At 37.6% G+C, this 22,463-nt stretch overlaps 1 protein-coding gene across 3 annotated transcripts in view; it reads left to right on the forward strand.

Moving 5' to 3' along the window:
• Positions 1-22,199, forward strand: part of lrp2a (low density lipoprotein receptor-related protein 2a) — a 70,301-nt gene extending 48,102 nt beyond the window's left edge. For all 3 annotated transcript variants that reach the window (XM_053234296.1, XM_053234297.1, XM_026913144.3), the window contains 24 exons: positions 380-625; positions 2,391-2,519; positions 4,654-4,773; positions 8,121-8,237; positions 8,976-9,092; positions 9,909-10,046; positions 10,164-10,286; positions 11,425-11,553; positions 11,799-11,930; positions 13,520-13,651; positions 15,004-15,147; positions 15,398-15,563; positions 15,689-15,817; positions 16,040-16,260; positions 16,472-16,651; positions 16,764-16,883; positions 17,632-17,722; positions 17,883-17,950; positions 18,333-18,450; positions 18,790-18,910; positions 19,926-20,033; positions 20,160-20,276; positions 20,354-20,425; positions 20,804-22,199. In XM_053234296.1, coding sequence (XP_053090271.1) covers positions 380-625; positions 2,391-2,519; positions 4,654-4,773; positions 8,121-8,237; positions 8,976-9,092; positions 9,909-10,046; positions 10,164-10,286; positions 11,425-11,553; positions 11,799-11,930; positions 13,520-13,651; positions 15,004-15,147; positions 15,398-15,563; positions 15,689-15,817; positions 16,040-16,260; positions 16,472-16,651; positions 16,764-16,883; positions 17,632-17,722; positions 17,883-17,950; positions 18,333-18,450; positions 18,790-18,910; positions 19,926-20,033; positions 20,160-20,276; positions 20,354-20,425; positions 20,804-20,974 — 3,209 coding nt within the window. In that variant the 3' untranslated portion in view covers positions 20,975-22,199. The remainder of the gene's footprint in view (positions 1-379; positions 626-2,390; positions 2,520-4,653; positions 4,774-8,120; positions 8,238-8,975; positions 9,093-9,908; positions 10,047-10,163; positions 10,287-11,424; positions 11,554-11,798; positions 11,931-13,519; positions 13,652-15,003; positions 15,148-15,397; positions 15,564-15,688; positions 15,818-16,039; positions 16,261-16,471; positions 16,652-16,763; positions 16,884-17,631; positions 17,723-17,882; positions 17,951-18,332; positions 18,451-18,789; positions 18,911-19,925; positions 20,034-20,159; positions 20,277-20,353; positions 20,426-20,803) is intronic.
• The last annotated feature ends 264 nt before the right edge of the window (positions 22,200-22,463 follow it).

The raw sequence follows: 22,463 nt of genomic DNA on the forward strand, positions 1-22,463 counted from the left end.
GAGGAGTACCAGTAATTCTAGTTACCTATACTTTCCCCAAAGTGTAATGTATCCATGCTCTAACCAGATGAAACATTTACATTTTCTTTTCTTTGGAAAAGTAGCTCCAACCTAAAAGGACAAATTACACAGAGCTTAATTTACCATTATTTTTCACTGACAAAAACATTTTTAGCAAAATAAGTGGTTCGTATCAACATTTATTGACCACCCCAATGACTGCCCTTAGACTTCGATTATACAGATTTTCCAGTGCTTTCTAAGAAAATGTAGCGAAACAGTTGTTCATGGTCATCATTCATATGCTACAGATGTGCTGGATAGAAATTCAGTAAAAACATACACAGTGTCACTGTGAATTGATTTGTTCCTCTCTCAGCAACGCACCAGTGTGAGTCGCACCAGTGGCAGTGCAGTAATAAGCGCTGTATCCCGGAGGCGTGGCAGTGCGATGGGGAGAACGACTGTGGAGACGGCTCAGACGAGGAGCCCTCACACTGCTCCAGCAGAACGTGTCGTCCCGGCCAGTTTAAGTGCAGGAATGGCCGCTGCATCCCTCAGACCTGGAAATGTGATGTAGATGATGACTGTGGAGATAACTCAGACGAGCCCATCGATGAGTGCAGTGAGTATAAAATCTGTTAGGCTTGTGTTGTATTTTTTCAGGTAGTGTTTTGATCAGGGGGTTCACATGCATGATAGACATGCTTATAAACAACATTAAAAATTTACTTTAATTTTGCTCATTTCAGATAGTGTGGTTTCTCAACCCTTTCTCGCAGTACACTGGCATTCAACTTATCGGACATTTTCAGTCAGTATAAACAAATGAATTATTTTATGGCTGCAAGTCTGTTATAAGATTAGTCAGGACACTGTTGGGTTTCTGTGTGCAGAGTATCGTGACTCTGTGTTCACCTGCTGGTGAGCAGGGCGATGGGAAAGAGGAGGGGTGTGAGCCCCCTGCTGGCAAATAATTCACATCTTTCCATAATAACATTGGTAAAGAGTTCAAATTCTTGAAGCCCTGTGTGTCTAATTTCATCTGACCCATTAACAACTACTGTGGAGTGTGACATCACAAATAAATTCAATGCTGATCAAGGGGAACCCCCAAAACAGGCGGAAATTCCATTTTTTATCCTCTGGTAAAAAGCGTTTTGAACCAAAACAATAGTTTTCTGAAGCAGGTTGCATTTATTGAGCAATCAATGAACAGTATGCCTCTGTTTTAGTAAGATTCAAAATAATGAGTGTGTAACTGGATAAATTGCATGTGCATGTATTGGGTGTGAGTTACAAATAATAACTACATGAATTACATCACATGCCAAGTCAGGGGAAGAACCAATATTATAAATTAGGTTTTACCATGCGCTAAAATTCCCAGTAGCTGCGACAAGTTTGGAGAATCGCCCAGAAGAATTAAAATGATCTTGAAACTCAAGTAAAACACTGACTGCAGGCAGTGAGACATGCTGAAAAACTGTTCAATATACATTATGAATAAATGAATGAAAGAGTGTGGACATGAGTGTGCAATATGTTAATAAGCTAAATGTGAGTGAAACCTTTCCGAGGCTGTTGTTGTCAGAATGTGTAGTGGATCTAATATGAAACTAGCTTTACCGTGGTAATATTACATCATCAATTTGACAGACCTTCTGTTTATTAAGATAAAGATAGAAAATAAGAAGATTAAAATAAAATTTTCATTATTAAGAGCAAATGGTAAATTTTGTCTGCAAAATTAGATTCTGCAAAATTATTACATGGACAAAATTTGAGCATGCAATTGCTGTTCAGGCTTACATGGACGAGACATTCTGTTTACTTTATGTGAAAGACACAATCCTCCATAGACCCTGTTAGTCAGTCAGCTTTTGCAGGTGGTGTTGAGTTTCCACATTTTTTCACATGCAAACTTTTAGTACATCAGGGCCTATGGGAATAGACTCAGACATATACTGGAATGTTTTGGTGTGATTGGTGCATTTCTAACATTCATACAATGCCACAAGTTTATGTACAAGTCATAAGAATAAACTGGCACATCAGGCATTACAAGAGAACATGACAAACATTGAAGGAACACAATGTGAGGTGTAGGCCATAGATGCAAAGTAAGCCTAGCGCAAAAACATGTCAGTGGATGTTAAATCAGGTGTGTATTGCACAGCAATTGTAATGCTAATATTTATAATAAATAGTGTATCATTTAGTTATAGTACTGCTTAATGGGTAGTATGGGTGATGAGAGAGCTTGGAGAACAAGAATGTGGTGAGGTGGAAGTCAGAGTTATCTTTATAGTGATCTGGCATATTTGAATTAGTTATCTGATTGTATATTGCACTGTGTTGCTGATTGTTGCTTTGTGTTATGTTTATAGTGGGTCCGGCATATCGATGTGATAACCACACTGAGTTTGACTGCATTACAAACTACCGCTGTGTACCCCTGTGGGCCGTTTGCAATGGACAAAACGACTGCAGGGACAACAGTGATGAGCAGAACTGTGGTGAGTGCAACACACAGCAAGCTTCGTCACTAGTAACTGAAAGGTTGTGAGTTTAAATCTGCTAGAGTCATTGCTGTGCACTTGAACAAGGCCTTTAACGCTCAACTGGTCAGCCATGTACTTGGATTACATCCTGCCTCACCTTTCAGTCACTGTGGATAAAACCACCTATCAGATGAATAAGTGAAAATGATGTGTCTAATTTAAAGCACCAGTTGTACACAAAATCTCCTTTACAAGTGATCCTTTCATGAGCTAAATTTTAAGATAACTTTCCAGACACATTGGAGTAGCTTAAACCAGTGTAAATATTGTGAGCTTAATTTGTGCAGAGATTAGAGTGAGAATATGCTAATATAACGGGAATAGGTGTTTTAATTTAGGAGAATTAATTTCATGTAGTGTGTGAAGTATGTGTGTGGTGATGTTGGAGATGATTATGTTTTCATCCCTTCACACTTCAGTTGTACATTAGCAAGAGAAGAGCCTGCTCTGATGAATGGCTCCTTCTGACCTCTCCCTTTAACACCCCCCCCCCCCCCCCCCCCCCCCCAGTCTGAGACACACCATAGATTTATGGTCTTTGTGTGTCTAGTTCTGTGTCAGGCACCAGTTTAATCCTACGTGTGCGTCTTTAAATGGAATAGGAGCAATATATTATATGTGTTTTGTGTCACCATATGTAGAGCTGTGCGATTATAAAAAAATATTTTAGCAAAATCTCATAATATCCTAATTGTATGATGATAATATGTAAGAATTTGTTCTGATGCTGACACAGTAAGTGAATAATTAAATGCAATAAGTTTATTAAAGAGAATAATATGCAGAGAAATTAAAGACCAGCAGTTGGATAAGTAATTCATCAGTAAATCGAATGGTTTCAGTTAATTTCTAATAACAAGACTAGGCCACTACTTTTTTTTAAGATGTTGTTACCCGTGCCTTCTCTCTGTCTCCACTGGTTGCTGCACTCAATGAGAACACTAGTGATGCAACTGCAGTAAAACTATCATTAATATTGAATTTTCAGATTTAACTCAAGTGCAATATCTGTTAAATATATATATCTGATTAGCTCCCAGCACTATTCATATGTACGTATATATCTAAGTGTGTTTATGCAAATACAGTATGCATGTATATATAAAAATTCTTATGCAAGCTGTCAGTGTAGATTGAGCTCTGTGTTCTGTGGTCTGACCCTGACACGCACACGCACATACACACAAATACACAACTCCAGTCCTCCCAAGTGTTATCAGCATCCCCCCACTCCATTAGTGCCATCCTGCACAGAGAGGAGAGATCTCCCTAATCTGAGCGTAAGAATGCCAGGTGGGGCACCTCTTGGATCATGTGTGTGTGTGTGTGTGTGTGTGTGTGTGTGTGCGTTTGTGTGCGCGCATCTGTATGTTTAGCAGTGTCTGCTCTTCTCCTCTCCTCACTTCTCAGATCTCTGCTGTGCCGTATCTGCTATGACTCACTGGTCAGCATACGTGTGTGTGTATGTGTGTGTGTGTTTGTATTGAGGGGGGTGTCTATACTCCCTTTACTACTTTCATCCTAGCTGTAATTAAATCCAGTATTTTCTCTCCCTTCAAAGTTCAGTGCTGCATTTATCATCATGTCTTTATTAAACAGCATGCCACAAGGTGCTAAATAATGTCTTAGTTATCTCTTGTGTCTGCAGACTCGGATTGTAAAATTAGTCCAGATAATAAATTTGGACAAGTGAGAGATGTTGCTTGTTCAGTGTCATGTTTTAAACGCTGTGTCTTCAGAATGTTCACAGAACACAATATAAATATACATTTTTCGTGGGCTCATTCGCATATTGCAGGTTTCTATATTAAGTTCAGAACTGTGATCATGATTAACAAACAATATATTCTTTACCCTTTTCTCTAGTGTGTTCAATGTGTGTGTGTGTGTGTTTTACTGCATAAATAAGACTCTGTGTATCTAGGTATCATTTAGCTCTTTATTTATTTATTTTGTAAAAGGGCTGACCTGGTCATTAAAATAGGATGTGCCCTCCATTAACCTATCTGATTAAATATAGTTAATGAACGTATGACCCTTTTTGTGAGTAAGTGTGTATTAAAACTTGACCTCTGTGTCATGTTTATAGAGGAGCTGACCTGTGAACCCGCTGGAGATTTCCGCTGTGATAACCACAAGTGTATCCCTCTGCGCTGGAAGTGCGATGGAGACAATGACTGTGGAGATGGATCAGATGAACGCAACTGCAGTGAGTAGCTTGCATCTCAGAATTCTATCTTGTGTCTCAGAAAATAGTTTCTTTGACCATGATATGTCAGTGAGGTCAAGTGTTTTTCTCTAAAAAGTTTCAATAGACCTGATTTAAATTCAGTCAAGCCCTGCACTTTAACTGTTGCAAAATACATGATACCCATTTACACAGATTAAGCTAAGGATATATATAAGTGCACTTGCAGAAATATTTAATAACAGCACAGTTTACTGTGTGACATATAAATGCAGTGTACAATTACACTTACACTTACTTCACTATATCACATATTGCAGTTGCTTATGCCACACCAATTAGGCTTTTGTAGGCTTTTTTTGTTTTTAACAAAATGGCATCATATAATAAGGTTGGTGTCTAGGGAAAGTTACTTGTATTCAGAGATGGGTTACTCACTGTAAAAGTCAATTTTCTGTGAGTCGAATTCAGATTGCACAAATCAGCTACATGTAATTCATGCCTCTAAGACGGCCAGACTTTTCTCAAGTAGAATTGTCAGAGACAGGGTTTTTTAGTAGTGTCTACACCGTGTCCTTTTATCACAAGCACTTGCCTTTAACATAAAAAAAATGGGGGATAGAAAATGCAGACTAAAGAAGCAGATAAATTATATTTTGTTTGCCTTCAAATGTAATACGATGTAACTTAAAAGCAATAGACAATTAAAAATGGAAAAGGGGTTAAAAAGGCCAAACAATGATATAAGAATGCAATCATGGCAAGCATTCAAATAAAAGTCTGGTATAATGCCAGTATATTGCTACATGAGTAGTACTATAGTAATTATTACACTAGTCACTGCAAATTTGGTTTAATTTATCAACATGACATTGACCTTCATTATTCAGCAGCTTATAAAATAGTGCTTGATCCGGCACATCCTATTATTTTGCATTTTATTTCTTAGATTGCACACTGACAGTTAATTGTGTACATAACTTAATATAAAGCCACTAAAAACAAAAAAAGTCATGAAATTGTAACAGTGATTAATTCTGTAGTTACATGCGATGTCTGAATACTAGTGTGCACACTTTTGGTATTAACTACTCCCTACAAATGCGTAACTCAACTCTGAATATGGCCCCAAATGATCAAGATCTTACCATGGTTACATAGTTGAATAGTTTTTTCTTTTATTGAGTAAGGCTTAACCATGGCAAGTTGGGGAAAATAGTGAACTATGGTTTCTTCTACCATATTACATAAAAACCCAGTATTTAACAATGACTTAACCTAAGTAAAGCCATGGTGACGTCGCAGTGAAGGGTATAACAACCAGAGTTACCATAAGATACCATAGTTAATCTGTGGCAGGATCATAGCTGAATATGTAATAAACATGTACCTACCCTAACCACATTTACCTTGTTCTCAGCTCTGTGTGTGAATGTGTCAGCTTTACAGAAAAAAACCTGTGGAGAAACAGGAGGGGAGAGTGAAGGGAGGTTAGACAGTGAGAAGCAGAAAAAATGGAGCACAAGCAGGAAGAGATGAAGCTCTATGATGAGGGTTGTGAGTTGGGTGAAAGGATGATGGGAGCCTGCGCTAAATCACTGAGTTTTTACACTGAAAGGGGTGCTGATTTTTTCAGCACTTGTCTCTCCCCCCACACAGGAGCTGCCGTGTTGCAGTGCACAGCTTCACTCCTCCTAATGAATTCATCTATGAACTCACCTCATAAAAATGGCCCTCAGAACAGAGGGGGGTTCTTTATAACTGTGGCAGGCTGTGAAAAACAACCTGTGGCTCATTAGATAACCCTTTAATCCTGTAACATAGCAAAACACAACATAACCAACTCTGTTATCGGTGTTAAATGTTTGGCTGTTGTGTGTAGAGATTTACTGCAGCAATTTTTTTGTGGTTTTTGCCCTTAAACTGTATTTAACATTTAAATACTTACTGGTTATTTGCTGTGTGTGTTAATTACTGTCTTAGAATAATACCTCATATCTGTTATAATGTTTTCACGTTCAAAACAGGGGACGTTACCAGCATATCTTTATTGGTGATGTTCAGGATTTGTCTTTTAAACTTTCTGGCATTCAAGCTGGGATGCTTGCATTCACATTTACAACAATGAAGTCCCATTACACAGGATTTAATTTCAAATACTTGAGCTCACCCTCATCTTGATTGGCTTATGAATGACTGCATCACCTGCTGTACTGCTTTCATGGACTTCCTTGTTAATCTCTCAGCTCCCAGGACATGTCAGCGGGTGTAGACCTATCCCTCACTCTTATAACCACACGACTGTTTCTATTAGTTTCGCTGTAGTTGCTGGATAATCCATAGTATTATGCTGAATACTGTGCTTTAGGAGTAAATGAATAATAAACTGGGAGTTTAAGGAGGTAAATCAGTCACCTGAAAGTGTGTCAGCATGGCTTCTGTTCTCAGATGAGCTTCCTGATTATTTACTAGGCCTTGTCCCAGTTCTAGTCCTGGGAAATTATCAGGAGGCTAATAAACATATTATTACCTACATTTTCCTGGAATTTCAACCCTGGCTTGCGTTCATAGTTCACCTCTACTTGTTTAAATGCTGAAAAAAGTGCATGTGTAAATGGAGATTAGGACTTTGTGTGGACTCTTTTTTTATTGCCTGTATTAAATTGCATTCTGTGGTTATGGGTGCACGTTGAGTGCGTAAATACTGATCAAATTGGTTTTTTTTTTTTTTTTTTGTTATTTTATATCCTCAGTAGGGCTGCACAATATTGAAGAAAAATGCGATATGCGATAACTTGTTAAATAATGCGATATGCAGTACGATAATGCTATAACTGTGTAAAATCAATGTACATTATTTTTATATATATATATTTAAAAACTGAAAATGACATAACCAACATACATGTTTCATGTTCTTTGGAGGAAAAGAAAGCATTCTCTGCTATCTGCATCACCCTAAACCTTTTTGAAGTATTAAAATCATTCAGTTATCGCAAGCCCTTGTGACATGCATATCGTGATATTTACATATGCGATACTTCAATAATTTCCATATATTGTGCAGCCAATCAGGAGATACTGTTATAGCCTGTACTGTGTAAAGGAAACAATACAAGATTTAAGCATGATTTAGTAAAATGATAAAGAGAAACAGAAAAAATTTAAATTTCAAAACTTGAATTACTAATGAACATGCCTGAATTGTATACTGAATTGTAACTCAGAAAGTTACACTTTATTTGTAGTTTTACATTGAACTATAGCATAAACAGAGAAAAAAATGAGCTTGTTGTAGTATTTGTGTGAGTATGTGTGTGTTTGGGAGAGAGAGAGAGGGAGACTGACACAGTTTTGTGCATCCGCAGGCCCTCGAGCATGCACAGAGAGCGAGTATCGCTGTGACAACCTGCGCTGCATTCCTGAACGCTGGGTGTGTGACCATGACAACGACTGTGAGGATAACTCGGATGAAAGGGACTGTGGTGAGCAGAGCCTCTTTGTTTGCCTGGAGGGAGTATACAGTGGGGGGCGTAGCAGCCTCATTCTCAAACTTTCTCCTGAACTGCTGATGCAGAACCATCTTTTATCAGTTTTTTTAGTGGTTTTACGTGCCATATAATTAATGGCTGAATAATTATTTACTTACGAATCATGTTGCATCATGCTTGAGCACTTTTGAATTCTGGGTTTACAAAGGAACGCAGTTTGGGTGATGATAATGCATTAACCATGAGGCATTCACCGGGAATTATACAAAAGAGCCCATTATTCAGCTAAAAACTTGCCACTATTTGTGCATTTTGAATATTGCTGTAAAGGTAATAAACAAATATGTTACTGAAATATAAAACTTCACAAATATACTTCAGAATTTTACTTGATTGATAACAAAATCAGAATTGTGATGTTTCCAGAGTTTAGTTATTTAGCCAGGCCAGTGTTACAGCAGGGCTTTCCACAGCATTGCTGAGCGTCTCATTTTACTTGAAGAAGAATGCTAAGTGCTCAGCTCTGCCACACGGGTCTCGCACACTTCCTGCGAGAGAGAGAAGGACGCTGCCAGCTTTCTATCCCAATGAGAACATTGTCTAACAGGGCAAGGCAAATGGCACAGACTGTGTGATCCATTCCTGCTTGCCTAAGCAGTGTTTTTATCCTGTTTGTATGGACCGGAGACTGGTGTGTGAAGTGTAATGTTTCTTGCTGTAACTGTGCTTTAGAGTTGCGGACCTGCCATCCTGGATACTTCCAATGTGATAGTGGTCACTGCATCTCTGAGCGCTTCAAATGTGATGGCAGTCCAGACTGCTTGGACTTCACTGATGAGACGTCCTGCCGTGAGTTCCTCCTCTTTCTTTTATGCATACACAAATCCTGGCTGGAAGCCCTAGTCAAACAGATACCACTGAGTTATTAATGTGTAGTTTTGACACACACTCTTGTGAAAATATCCATCCCAACATTTCCGTATCTAATACAATTTTTTTTTATAAGTAATAGCAGTGCTGTTTTGACATGATTCATGCAAATATGTTCCTTTCCCATTAATCTCACTTAGTGAGTATTTCTTTTAAAAAATCCATTTGAATGGTGATTACTTCAAATATTAATTTCTAATTATTTTATACTATCACAGCCAGAACAAACTTTTACAATGTATTTCTCCACTGTATATTCTTATACCATAAGCCACAGAAGGTGAAGACTGTGATGCTTTCTTCTATATTCTGGCAATGTCATCATTGTATAATAAACTATTTAGATTTATTATTTTTTATTTACACAGTAATATTGCTGGATCCCAAATAGCTTCCTATTTACTATATATGCTCACTGCATGACATGCATAATGGTGTGCTAGAAGTTGGTGCAATTGTATACTCACAAGAGCATATGAAATTCAGTCAAGGAAATGAACTGGAATGATTTTTAATAAAAAATTACATTATTCAGATCCCTTTTCCTATATCAAGTGACAAGGCATATTTAGGCAAAAAAAAACTTTAAATTAGAACTAACTAGCAACTAAAATTAGAACCTATGATCTGAAACATCAAAGGCCTCTTTTTTCAATAAAACACATATATATCATAAAGAGTTAAATAAACAGTTCAAGTCTGTAAATATAATGATATTGTCTGTGCCCTTTGCAGCAACCCGTTACCCGAATGGCACGTACTGTCCTCCCTTCCTGTTCGAGTGTAAGAATCATGTATGTGTTCAGCAGCACTGGAGGTGTGATGGGGACAACGACTGTGGAGACGGATCAGATGAAGAGCTGCATCTCTGCTGTGAGAGACCATATATATCGACCTTACAGACCTTACAGAGTTTCTGATTTCAGCATGAACTAATGTGTTCAAGAAGTGAAAATAGTAACTAAGATAAATGAATGAATTTTTCTTCAGTGGATATCCCGTGTGAACCCCCTTTCCGCTTCCGCTGTGACAATAACCGCTGTATCTACAGCCACGAACTCTGCAACTCAGTGGATGACTGTGGAGATGGAACAGACGAAAAACAGGAGCACTGTGAGTACAGACTAAGTACAGAGGGGCAAAGACTTTTTAGTAGACAAAACTTTTAGTAAAACAACATGGTAACTAGTGAATCAAAACAGGATCTAAAAAAGGATTGGCTACTGTTAAATTTTGTTTTCAACATAGTTTTTAGTGGTCGAAAATGTTTCGTGGTATTGGAATATATATATATATACGCCTACCTCTTCAAGAGTGTTCTTGACTTGGCTAGATGTTGTGAAGGGGTTTTCTTCACCAAGGAAAGAATTCTGTGATCATCCACTTTAGTTGTTTTCTGTGGTCTTCCAGGCTTTTTGGTGTTGCTGAGCTCGCCAGTGCATTTCCAATGTACCAAATTGTTGATATGGCCCTCCTAAAGTTGCTGCTATCTCTCTGATAGGTCTGTTTTGGTTTTTCAGCCTAATGATGGCCTCCTTCACTTGCATCAACACCTTTTTGGACTGCAATAGTGAGAGTTCCCATGAACAGCTCCCAAATGCAAATTCAACACTTGGAATCAGCTCCTGACCTTTTATCTCCTTAATTTATCATGATATAAGGAGGAAACAGGCCACAGCTGGCCATGAAACTGCTTATCAGTCAATTGTCCAATTACTTTTGAGCCTGGGAGAATGGAGGGACTCTGTAAAAAAAAAAGGCTGTAATTCCAAAACGGTTAATGCAATATTTTTGTTAAACCTCTTGAAAAGTTGAAAAGCTGAAAGTCTACACTTCAGTCACACCTTGATTGTTTCATTTCAAATCCATTGTGGTGGAGTACAGAGGCAAAATTACCAAAATTGTGTCACTGTCCAAATACTTATGGACCTATATATACGTAAAATATTTGAATATTGGACTATGACTTAAGATGAATCTGTACTGAGAGGGTCCATGGAATTATTCTACAGTTAAAGGGGTCTCTGTCTGCAAAACACACATCATATGATCTAATAATCTACATAAACCTTTTCTGATGTTGAATTATTTTATGGAAGATCATTTTATTTATAGCAGGTTGACTCTTCTATGTTTTAGACAATGGCATGTAATGCTACAACTCCGTAAATCTGGCCCTATATTTCCTACATGCTTCCATGCAGTAGAGATGTCTGTAATGGGTCATCATGATTTCCTCTTCTGCTTTCAGGCGTGACTCCCACTCACGGGCCCTGTACTTCTGATGAGTTTAAATGTGGGAATAGCCAGTGCATTCCTCTGCAGTACGTCTGTGATGATTATGATGACTGTGGAGACCAGACTGATGAGTTGGGCTGTAGTGCGTAACATTACCATCAACCCCCCCAACCTCCCACCCCAACCACACTCACACATACACACATACACACATATACACATGCTACAAACCAGCCTTTGCATCACACTCAATCCTCAATCATGATGTCTGTTTGGTTAACACATTATGTTAAGTGGCAAGAATCCCAGTGACCTTTTATCAAATACTATATCATTGTCATATGGTAAATACTAAGGTATATGTTTTTCTGTTTTTCCCTGTGTTAGACAGTGGGAGTGGGCGCTCTTGCAGTGAGAATCTGTGTGAACATAACTGTACTGAGTTGACAGGTGGAGGCTTTATCTGCTCTTGCAGGCAAGGCTACAAAGCCAGAGAGGACAACAGGAACTCTTGTGAGGGTGTGTAAATTTATCCATACACATAACAACAACAGCACTCACGGCAGAACATCTATTTCTAAAATTACTGTGAGAGTCATTCTCACCTGTAAGTATTTGTCCACCATGGTATGGTATGGTAAATGACAGATCCTTGGTGTTCGAGGGTCTATCCTGACAGAATATTTGTAAAAACTGAGAGAAGCATGAAGTCCATGTAAACAGTGTAAATAATTTGACTGGCTGTATTATTCATTGTTTCATATTCATATTTCTAAACCTTGTATAAAGTGCTTATTTACAGCTTAAACAGCAAAGTATGTTGATCAATCAATTGTAATAGGTTTATTAAAGCCCAGATAATAGCTTACCAAATGTTGATCTTAGGGTTTAAAGTTAATGGTCATGAAATTAACAGCTCAGCGCAGTGCAGAATGATGAAGTACATGTACAGGGTTTGAACAGATGCTTGAAAGTCTTAAAAATGCTTTCAAAATGAATTGAAACGTTTGAAATGTACCTAATTTTGAATAAACTGCTAAATAGTGCTTGATTTTTCCATTTTGAGTGGACAACAGATCATTTGGTTTAAAAAACAGTTCAAAACTGCATTATTTTAGTTTAGTTATTCTTGTGTGTATTATGAGCCCACAGGTTATGATAATACTGTTGAGTTAGCAGTTAATGTTATTTAGTTTATTCTAGTTAAAAATGTAACTGCCTTTTTCATTAAATGTTGCTCATGCCTCAGTGTTGATACTGTAAAAAGTCTCGGAGAGCTGGAAAGCTGTACAACCTGTACAAATCCCAAAGCTAACACCACATAAGTGGAAGTATTGAAGCAGTAAAGCAGGTGCCTTTTACAGGTTGCCTGAGTTCAACAAAAATGTACTATTTAGTGTTATTATCTTCTGGTCTCATATTGGAATGTGGCAAAAAGGTGGAACACTTAAATGTTTAATGTTGTGGAACATCCTCAAAATAAGTTATTATAGCTATATACAGTCATTCCTGCACCAGCCTCTCTTTTTTCCTCTCTCTTGAAAGCAAAAAAACAAAAAACAAAAAATTGGCGCAACTGCAAATCCATCCGCCTGAAGACGCTCCTGTGGCAGAAAACCTAAAGGAACAAAGCACTGACACAGGAGACTCCTTCCATAAATCTTAAATAAACATCTCCTTACAGAAAACTTCACCATATCAACAATTATACAATTTACTTTTTTAAAAATGTGAAAACACATCTAAACACATAGTCTTAGATTTTGTCAAAGTCCCTATGAATTAGCTGTTACTATAGAAATGATAACATATTAGAACGAGTGCATTAATATAAACCCGTTGTTTGAATTGCAACTGGTACTACTGTCAGAGCTGCTGTTAAAGAAGATTAATCCCCACCTTCTGACCAATCAGAATTGAGATACCAGCAGTGTGGTATAACTGGAAATAGGGCATAAAGGCAGTGATATTTTGTTATAATATTCTTTGGTGATTTAGTTTGTAGAAGTTTGTAGGAAATGCTTCCCAAACACGGCAGCATCCATCATAGTCAATGCAATAGTTTCTCTGAATTCTAAGATGCTTTGTCTCCATCTGTCTCTCTACAGATGTGAATGAGTGTGAGCTCTATGGCACTTGTCCCCAGCTGTGCAAAAACACTAAGGGCAGTTATGAGTGTTTCTGTGCTGATGGATTCCGCTCTGTGGGACCGCAACATGGGACTGAATGCGCTGCTGAAGGTGAGCAATGGAGCTGATAACTACTTGTTTAGTTAACATCACTCGTCATTGTTTTCACTCTGTTTCTCTTTCCATATCTGTTCTTAATTTATATTTCCTCTATGTTGAATATGGAAAAAGTTGGTGACATTCACCAATAGCAGCCTTATTGTACAATGTCAATGGGTTGCACACCTACATGAATATTAACTTAGCATACAATAGGATCGTCAGTTGTTGGACAGACTCTGAGGTTGCATTTTGTGCTTCACGTCCAAACACAGCACTGAAACTCCCATATTTCATGAAGACAAATGTCGAGTGAATACGGCCAAATCTGTGTGTGACCTGTTTGCCAAGCATGATGGACCACTGGCTCACCTGCAAAATCACTGGACTGCAATCCTATAGACATTAGTGGGATTAGAACAGCAGATGAAACACCAAATATTCACCTAAAAATCTAAATGAACTTTAGTGCTAGCTTCCTGGGCAAAAATTAGTCACATGTCCTTTCTTTCCTAATACTTGGTTTCACCTTCCCTCAGCTTACTAACATCAGCAGTCCCGTCAGGTAAGGATTCCACCAGTTTCTTGAGATTAAGATGTCATCCCTGCTGCTGTTTGTGTCTGTGATTTTGCTCAAAGGGTCCCAGTGCTCCGTCATGCTTGTTGAACAAGTCACACACAGATTTGGCTCTATGCACATTACAGTTGTCATTCTGGAATGTGGATGTCTCAGTGTTGTGTTCTGCTTAAACCTGAAGCACAAAAGGCAACCTCAGAGTCTGACTTATTTTTGCTAAGTTATATTTACCCCCTGTGATGGGTCCCTGGAGGACTAGTGGTTAGGCCACAGCGCTCTCACTGCTGCGGTCCGGGGTTGATTTCTGGCCAGGGAACCAACCCCAGCTACTGGGGTTGTGCACAACAGTGTGCTCTCAGTGCCGGTCCCAAACCTGGATAAAACTGGGGAGGGTTGCATCAGGAAGGGCATCTGGCCTTAAAAACTGTGCCAAATCAAATATGCTGACCAATGATCCGCTGTGGCAACCCCCAACGGGAGCAGCCTAAAGGGGAACAACAACAACAACAACATATTCACCCCCTGTGATGGGCATACGTCTCATCCATTGTGTGTTCTTGCCACACAACCAGTCTGAGCAGTATAAAGTGATTGCAGAAGAAGAATGAATGAATGAATGAATAAATACATTCATTCAGGTGTGCTAAAATAAGACACTGCTTTAGGTGGATGTACTTATTTTTTAAATAGCAATTATATAATATAATATTAACTATTTTTACCCTTGTCAGTGTTTTGTCTGACTTTTACAGTCTCTGTGATGCAAAGTGTCCATTCTTTGTCTCAGGCAATCCTCCAGTGCTGCTGTTGCCTGATAATGTGCGTATCCGTCGCTACAACCTGTCGTCTAAGCAGTACTCAGACTATGTTGATAATGCTGAACACATTCAAGCTCTGGACTACATCTGGGACCCAGAGGACCAAGGGCTCAGTAAGACCATATACTAACTAGAAACTATAGTCAAACAGTGCATTGGGGAATGTATTTATCTGAGTTTAGCTCATTTTAGTTGTTTAATGAAACCCCATCATATCTTAGTGTATCTTTAAAGCAAATATTTTATATGCCATATTTCTATTCTTGAGGGATTACTTACTGTTTTCATGACCGATCTTATAATTAGCAGAGTGCATGTTTAATGGACATTTCCCTGTATTGCTAAATACTTATCTACTCTTAGGTATTGTGTACTGGACCGTTTTGAGTCATGGTGGTCAGTTTGGCTCCATAAAGAGGGCATATATGACCACATTTGATGACCATGGCAGTAACCAAATGAAGGATGTAGATCTCAACCTTAGATACATCTCCAGTCCTGATGGAATTGCTGTGGACTGGGTTGGGCGGTACGTAAAATTACGTCTTGTGTATTCAGTTATTTTGCATGTATTGTTCAACATTCTCTCTGATATTCCTTTTGAAATGATAGCTTTGCTTACCTGGATTAAGCCTACTTTGTTTTATATTTTAGACACATTTATTGGACAGATGCTGGCACCAATCGTATTGAAGTGGCAAAGCTGGATGGTCGGTACAGGAAGTGGCTAATCCATTCTGATCTAGATCAACCAGCTGCAATAGTTGTCAACCCAGCTCTTGGGTAACAACCTTACCATTTTAATTGCCCTGTATTTATAGTAGAATACAAAAATATTGTTCATACATATGTACACATATGTATAAACAATATGTACGTATGCACACACACACACACATATATATACATATATACAAATTTCAGGCTCTAAGTCCCGTTTCTATGGTCCAGATGTGCTTCTGACTAAACATCTTGTGTATGTTTTTGTTTTTTGTTGTCACTCAGTATGATGTACTGGACTGATTGGGGTAGAAGGCCAAAGATTGAGGCAGCGTGGATGGATGGCCAGCACAGACAGGTGCTGCTGGACGAGGATCTGGGCTGGCCGACAGGACTCACTCTAGATTACCTTAATGGAAACAGGATTTACTTTTGTGACTCCAAAGAGAACATTATTGAGTCGATGAAGCCAGATGGAACAGACAGGAAGATCGTCATGTCAGGAGGTTGGACACCATAGTTTAACATATTCAAATTATATAGAGTTATTGCAGCGATCAATTTCGTGCCTTACGTTTTGTTTCCTTGGCTTAATTTAATTTCCCACATATACAAATCTGATATTTAAAGTGAAATTTATGCCTATATCAGGTATTTTAGATATAATGTTCTTTAGGACTTTTGTTTTAGAGTTGATCACACTGGTCTTGTTTGCAGATATTGGAAACCCCTACAGTTTGGATGTGTTTGAAGGCCATGTGTACTGGACGACAAAGGTCAGGGGTGAAGTGTGGAAGGCTAACAAGTTTGGGAAGGGGGAAAAAGTGAAGGTGTTGACCATAAACCCCTGGCTGACTCAGGTCCGCATCTATCATGAGCACAGATATAACCGCTCAGGTGAGAAGCAGTTGCTAACCCAGTGATTACAGCTAGTATGTTAATTAATAATTCATGATAACATGTTGCACCACTGTTTCATATAATAATCACAGTAATTCTTTTGTTTCAGTGTTGAACCCCTGTAAAGATGTGTGTAGTCATCTGTGTCTGCTTCGACCTGGTGGATACACCTGTGCCTGTCCACAAGGCTCCTTCCCGATCAGCTTCAGTGAGAATGAGTGTGATGCAGGTGCGAGACACTTTACTCTACAAGCTAATACAGTTCAAATATGAAAAAGCAGTATAAATTAATTTGATCTATCCATTGAGATGTTCTGTGTAATTTTGTTATTATACTTAAGAAATGTTTAAAAAATGGGATTCAGGAAATTCACTCCTTGAAATGTCATTCAATATAACAACTTCCAAAAAATCATGACACACTTTAACTATACTATTTGGATAGCATACAAACATCACCATGAGAATTATATATCATCAAACAAACTCAGTTATTTTATTTTTAAATATCAGCCTTTTGATAGTTATAGTGTACTCCTACTTTGTTGTATGTTTATCTGTAGGAAGTTCTTGATTTAAAATACTATTCATGTTTGCTTACCATGTATTAGGTTTCTTTCTTTTTATATATATACTTTTGTAAATAAAATACATTATTTTGTTTTAATATTAGATAATGATGTTAGTCTGCATTACATGTCAACCAAATACATGATTCGTGCTTCTGCTGACACTGTGACAAAATTGAATAATGTGACCCAGCTATTATTATTATTATTATTATTATTATTATTATTATTATTATTGTTGTGGTTGTTGTTGTAGTTGCTGCTGTTACTGATATTTTATTGTTATTGATAATTTTATTATTGGTGGTGGTGTTTGTTTTTGGAGCATTATTATTGTATTCACTCTACACTGATACTGTTGTGGCTTCAGCGTTTTTGTAATATTGTGTTTGACTCTTGCCCTTACAGCCAGCCAGCCAGAGGTAGCCATGCCACTTGAATGCGGATGCATTAACGGTGGAACATGCTCCTCTGACAAGCCGGGCCTGCCAAAATGCAAGTGAGTCTAACAGGAGGAATGCAGCAATAAACATTATCAAACCTAATTCCAGTAAAGAGTACTTTTAATGGATGAAGGATTGAGTAATGGAGTAAATCAGGGTCAAATATCAAATATGTTTGCTACCTATTACAATCTGATGCTATTCTGCCCCCTACAGGTGTCCGTATGGTTATTCAGGAAGGCACTGTGAAATAGGAAAGTCCCGAGGAGCACCTGCTGGAACAGGTGACAAGATTATTCTCACTTCCCCAACAAGTTAAGACTAGCCATGTAGTGTCTTTATCCATTGCCTTACTCATTAATGAAACAAGTTAATGACATACACAAAGTGTGTGTTTAGCTGATTTCGGTTAAAGCTGCTGAACGCATGATTGATTATTCATTAACATCTTGGTTCCTTCATATTATTTTTTACTTACTGTCACAGTTCAGTGGCTCTAACTGAATGTCCTAACTAATCCCATGTTCCTACTGTATTATTGATACTGTATTACTCAGCACAGGTGAATAAAATACAGGATTAGCATTAACATTTTGTTCAACTGAGTGTAGTCCTGAGACACAGATATCCAGTGTCTCACACATATCTCTCCTGTTCTCGATTTAGCAGTCGCTGTGCTGCTGGCAGTGATTATTATTCTCCTAAGTGGAGCTCTCGGCATTGGGCTTTTCCTGAACTACAAACGCACAGGCTCACTCATCCCTTCAATGCCCAAGCTACCCAGGTACTCCATTACACTCATTTATCAGCACTCAAACTCCTCAGCTTTCTTTGACCTGGAGGAGATATATACAAAGAACAAGCTTGCTTTCATCCTCTATTAGTGTTGTGAGTAGAGTTACTGCTGCATTGGTAAGCCTTTGTCACTCATGAACAAACAAATCATTTGAGTTGTGGCAGAACAGAATGGTAATTCAAGTGCTATTGGTAATGCTAACAGCAACGCATTAATTATTATAGCAAACCTGCTCTCTCTCTCTCTCTCTCTCTCTCTCTGTGTGTGTGTGTGTGTCTTTCTGTTACTGTCTCTATTTCTCTCTCTTTCTGTCTCTATGTTGTTTAGCTTGAGCAGCCTGGCCAAGTCAAGTGACACAGGAAACGGCGTCTCCTTCCGCTCAGGGGACAATGTCACCATGGATCCTCAGACTGTGGGGGTATCGTTCATCGATAGAGCCATGCAGCTGGTAAACCTTAAACTCTCTGTCCTAATTTAACACTATGTGTTGGAGCGTCAGCTCTTAAATGCACAGTCAGCACATTTAGGTCATAAGGATGAGCTGTTAATTCCCAGGTTAACCTCCAGTTTGACTTGAGTTTTAATGTTACAAGCACATTTTTGACATGACTGAGAGGTCCACATGAATTAGTCTTTCACCAAGTTTACTGGGTTATTTCAAGGGAACTATAGTATTCAATCCTCCTTGCATTTATTCCAAATGGAGAATTTTCTTCAAAAGGTACCTACAACAGGCTTTCATTTCACATTTATTAACATTGCATGAATGTTTTCTAAAGAAATGCTGGAGGATTTATGAAAGGCTTATGTCAAAACTCCTGAGATGGGATTAGAGATTTTATGTAGTATAGGACTTTGTTTATTAGTTATATTATATATGAGAAGACTTTAATTATCATTATTAAGGCAATAATTATCATTTCAGCTGGTATCTCACTCTCTCCTGTTTAGCAGCCTGCCCAAGTTGCATTAATCTAGTTGGATTAAAAACTATTGTGAAGAACCACTGCAATGTAGTGTATAGCTTTTACAACTTCACTTATCTAAGAAGCACATATATCTGAAGAACTAATGTCTACCTACTCAAAATATATATAAGTTGAATGACAATGTGTACTTAATAGGAGTCTCAGAGCTTTGTGAATGTGCTGTAAGGATAAATTAAAGAAAATGTGCAGTTACAGTAAGCATGAACAATCTAGCCATAGTGATAACTGAGAATTCTTCTCTCTTCTCTCTAAAGATGAAGACATATATAAAACTTCCCATGTCAGATGACAGGTTTTGACATAGGTTTTTTCATAAATCCTCCAGCATTGCTTTATAAATGTTTTATGAAATGTATTATGAAAGCAGAATGAATGTATCCTTAAATAAAGAATTAGATGTAAATAATGTAATTTATGTATTTGTATGTTGAATTAGTGAGTTTGTTCTGATTTCTAACTCTTCTGTGTTATCAGAATGAGAACTTTGCAGATGCTGGAAGGGAACCTGTCACATTTGAGAATCCTCTCTATTCCACTGCAACAGGCACAGCTGGTGATGCTGCAGTCATACACGCCACACAGGTAAAGCAGGACAGGACTCATACCACCTCATGTATAAAGCTTGTCCCTTTAATACAACACAGTGGCCTGCATTTTCAAAGCAAAGACAGATGGTACAGAAGCTGCTTTACTTCTACTTTCGAACAGGTGACTGTGAATATAAGTGGCGATTCAACAGAGAATGTATTTGCGAATCCCATGTACAATGAACAGCAGCAGGCAGTGGAGGTGAAAAATATTCCAACAGACCCCAAGGTAACACAGGTAAGAGCAGATCCAAAGTAGCTAAACATTTCAAGGCTGTAGCCTGTATCTTTTATTATTGCTTATTTATGTTTTAGGAGTCCAAGTGGAACTTCTTCAAGAAAAAACTAAAACCAGGTACAACATTTGAAAACCCAACATACTCAGAGGTAAGCCATTTTCACAACACACTGCAGATAATAATCATAAGAGTTCCAGTACTAATCTAAATGGGGACAGGGATTTAAAAACATTTCCTATCAGCAATTCACAGTCAACTCTAAAATTAATTTCACCTTCTGAGAGAGGGATGAGCATACATGATTGTATTAAATGAACAAACTAAAATACATTAAGAAAGACTTAAGTAGTCAAAAACAATATTAAACACAATCAGGGTCATAATAACAGGATTCAAGTCTGGACCAGGTGGAAATTTGCACTACCTACTAACTATACAGCATGCCCATATGTATTCATCACTGCTCATTATCGTGAAGGGTGCCAATAATTATGAAGTTGACAAAAGTTTTTTTGTATGATTTTAGATGCAGGACAAACAGACTGCTTTGAGTACAGAGGACACTTCAACCAGCCAACCGCCTCCTGGAATGCTGCCGCCAAAGCCTGTGAAGCGAGAGAAATCTAGCATGTACTCACCCACAGAAGACTCCTTCCAAGACACGGCCAACCTGGTCAAAGAGGACAGTGACATATAACCGTCCCTCATCTCGCTCTCTCTCTCTCTTACACACGCAAACACAGATACAAGGGGAAAAAGACACACTCTGTCCCTCTTTGCACAGAATCTATTTTTATATGCAGACTGTGTACAAAAATGAAACTTAAGATTATTTTGAGAACACTAGATAAGATGTTTTTATGACAGAGAATTAAAGTCTATGGAGACTATGCCTTCTGCTGTTTCTTATGCCAATTCATGTTTATGATTTTTTTTTATTGTGATGTACTATATGTATATCTTTGCACTGATACTACTGATGGTAAAGAAAAAAAATGTTATGAATATGTTGTACATTTGTAAATTTTTTAAAGATTTTTGGTGATATCTGATAGAGTATTGTGCAGCAGATTATGCTTTCTCTTATAGATAAACAAAGTGACAGAAGAACATAGTAGTGTGTAGATAATGCACGCTGCACTGTGATTTATTACCAGGGCTTTGATGCTTCTTTGCATAAAAATTTTACTTAATATTTGCCAGTGGAATCAAAAAATTTCATCCTGCATATTTATATACCTCATCTGTGGACTGGCCAACACAGTGAAAAAGAGCCAATTTCTGGTTTGGTCCATTGTTCACAATTTGTTCCTCAGCAGTATCTTTGTTCATATAAATATTACATCAACCTACATGAATATTACAAATCCTGTCATTTATAGATTTATGAACTGCTAAAGAAGATTGGTCCAAGCATACCTGACTTAATTATAGGTATGATTTTGTATTAAAACAACTGAGGATATTTCACATGCTTAAAAGATCATTAAACCGGTCTGTCATGTAAATGACTTGCCATTATCTATTCGTTGTTTTGTTATGGTAGGTGAATATGGAAATGTCTCAGTAGTACCTGGAGAGGATTCCTGTTATTTAGGAGAAAGGGACTGATATCAAAACAGACAATAACACTTTATCATTAATGATTTATATTTAGGATTTTCAATGGTATCTAATATCACACACTGTTTTCAAAATTCTGAAATAAATTAAACTGTGACTTTTGTGGTGTAGCATGTAGTATGTATACTCTTTGGTTTTGGCCAATAATTTCACTATTGGCTAACCTAATAAAGATATAAATTCTATATTACTGAATGATTTTGTATGTTAATGAAAGGAAATGAACATATTTGAACTGGAAAACAAATTTGTCAAATGCTGCTGAGAAAATTAAAATAAATGTATTGTTTTATAATGTCTTTTGCCTAAAATGCTATTTTTGTCCTATGTATATTAAATACTAGTTCTAAATGGCAATTTTTAGAGCTAAACATCAGATCATACTGTATATTTATAGAATAGGGCATTTACAAAGAAGTAGAACAAGTAATACAAATTGTATATATATATATAAATATATATATATATATATATATATATATATATATATATATATATATATATATATATATATGTACACACGCACACACACACACACACATACACACACTATATGGCCATAA

Source organism: Pangasianodon hypophthalmus, chromosome 5 (assembly GCF_027358585.1).
Source record: "Pangasianodon hypophthalmus isolate fPanHyp1 chromosome 5, fPanHyp1.pri, whole genome shotgun sequence".
Taxonomy (NCBI): Eukaryota; Metazoa; Chordata; class Actinopteri; order Siluriformes; family Pangasiidae; genus Pangasianodon; species Pangasianodon hypophthalmus.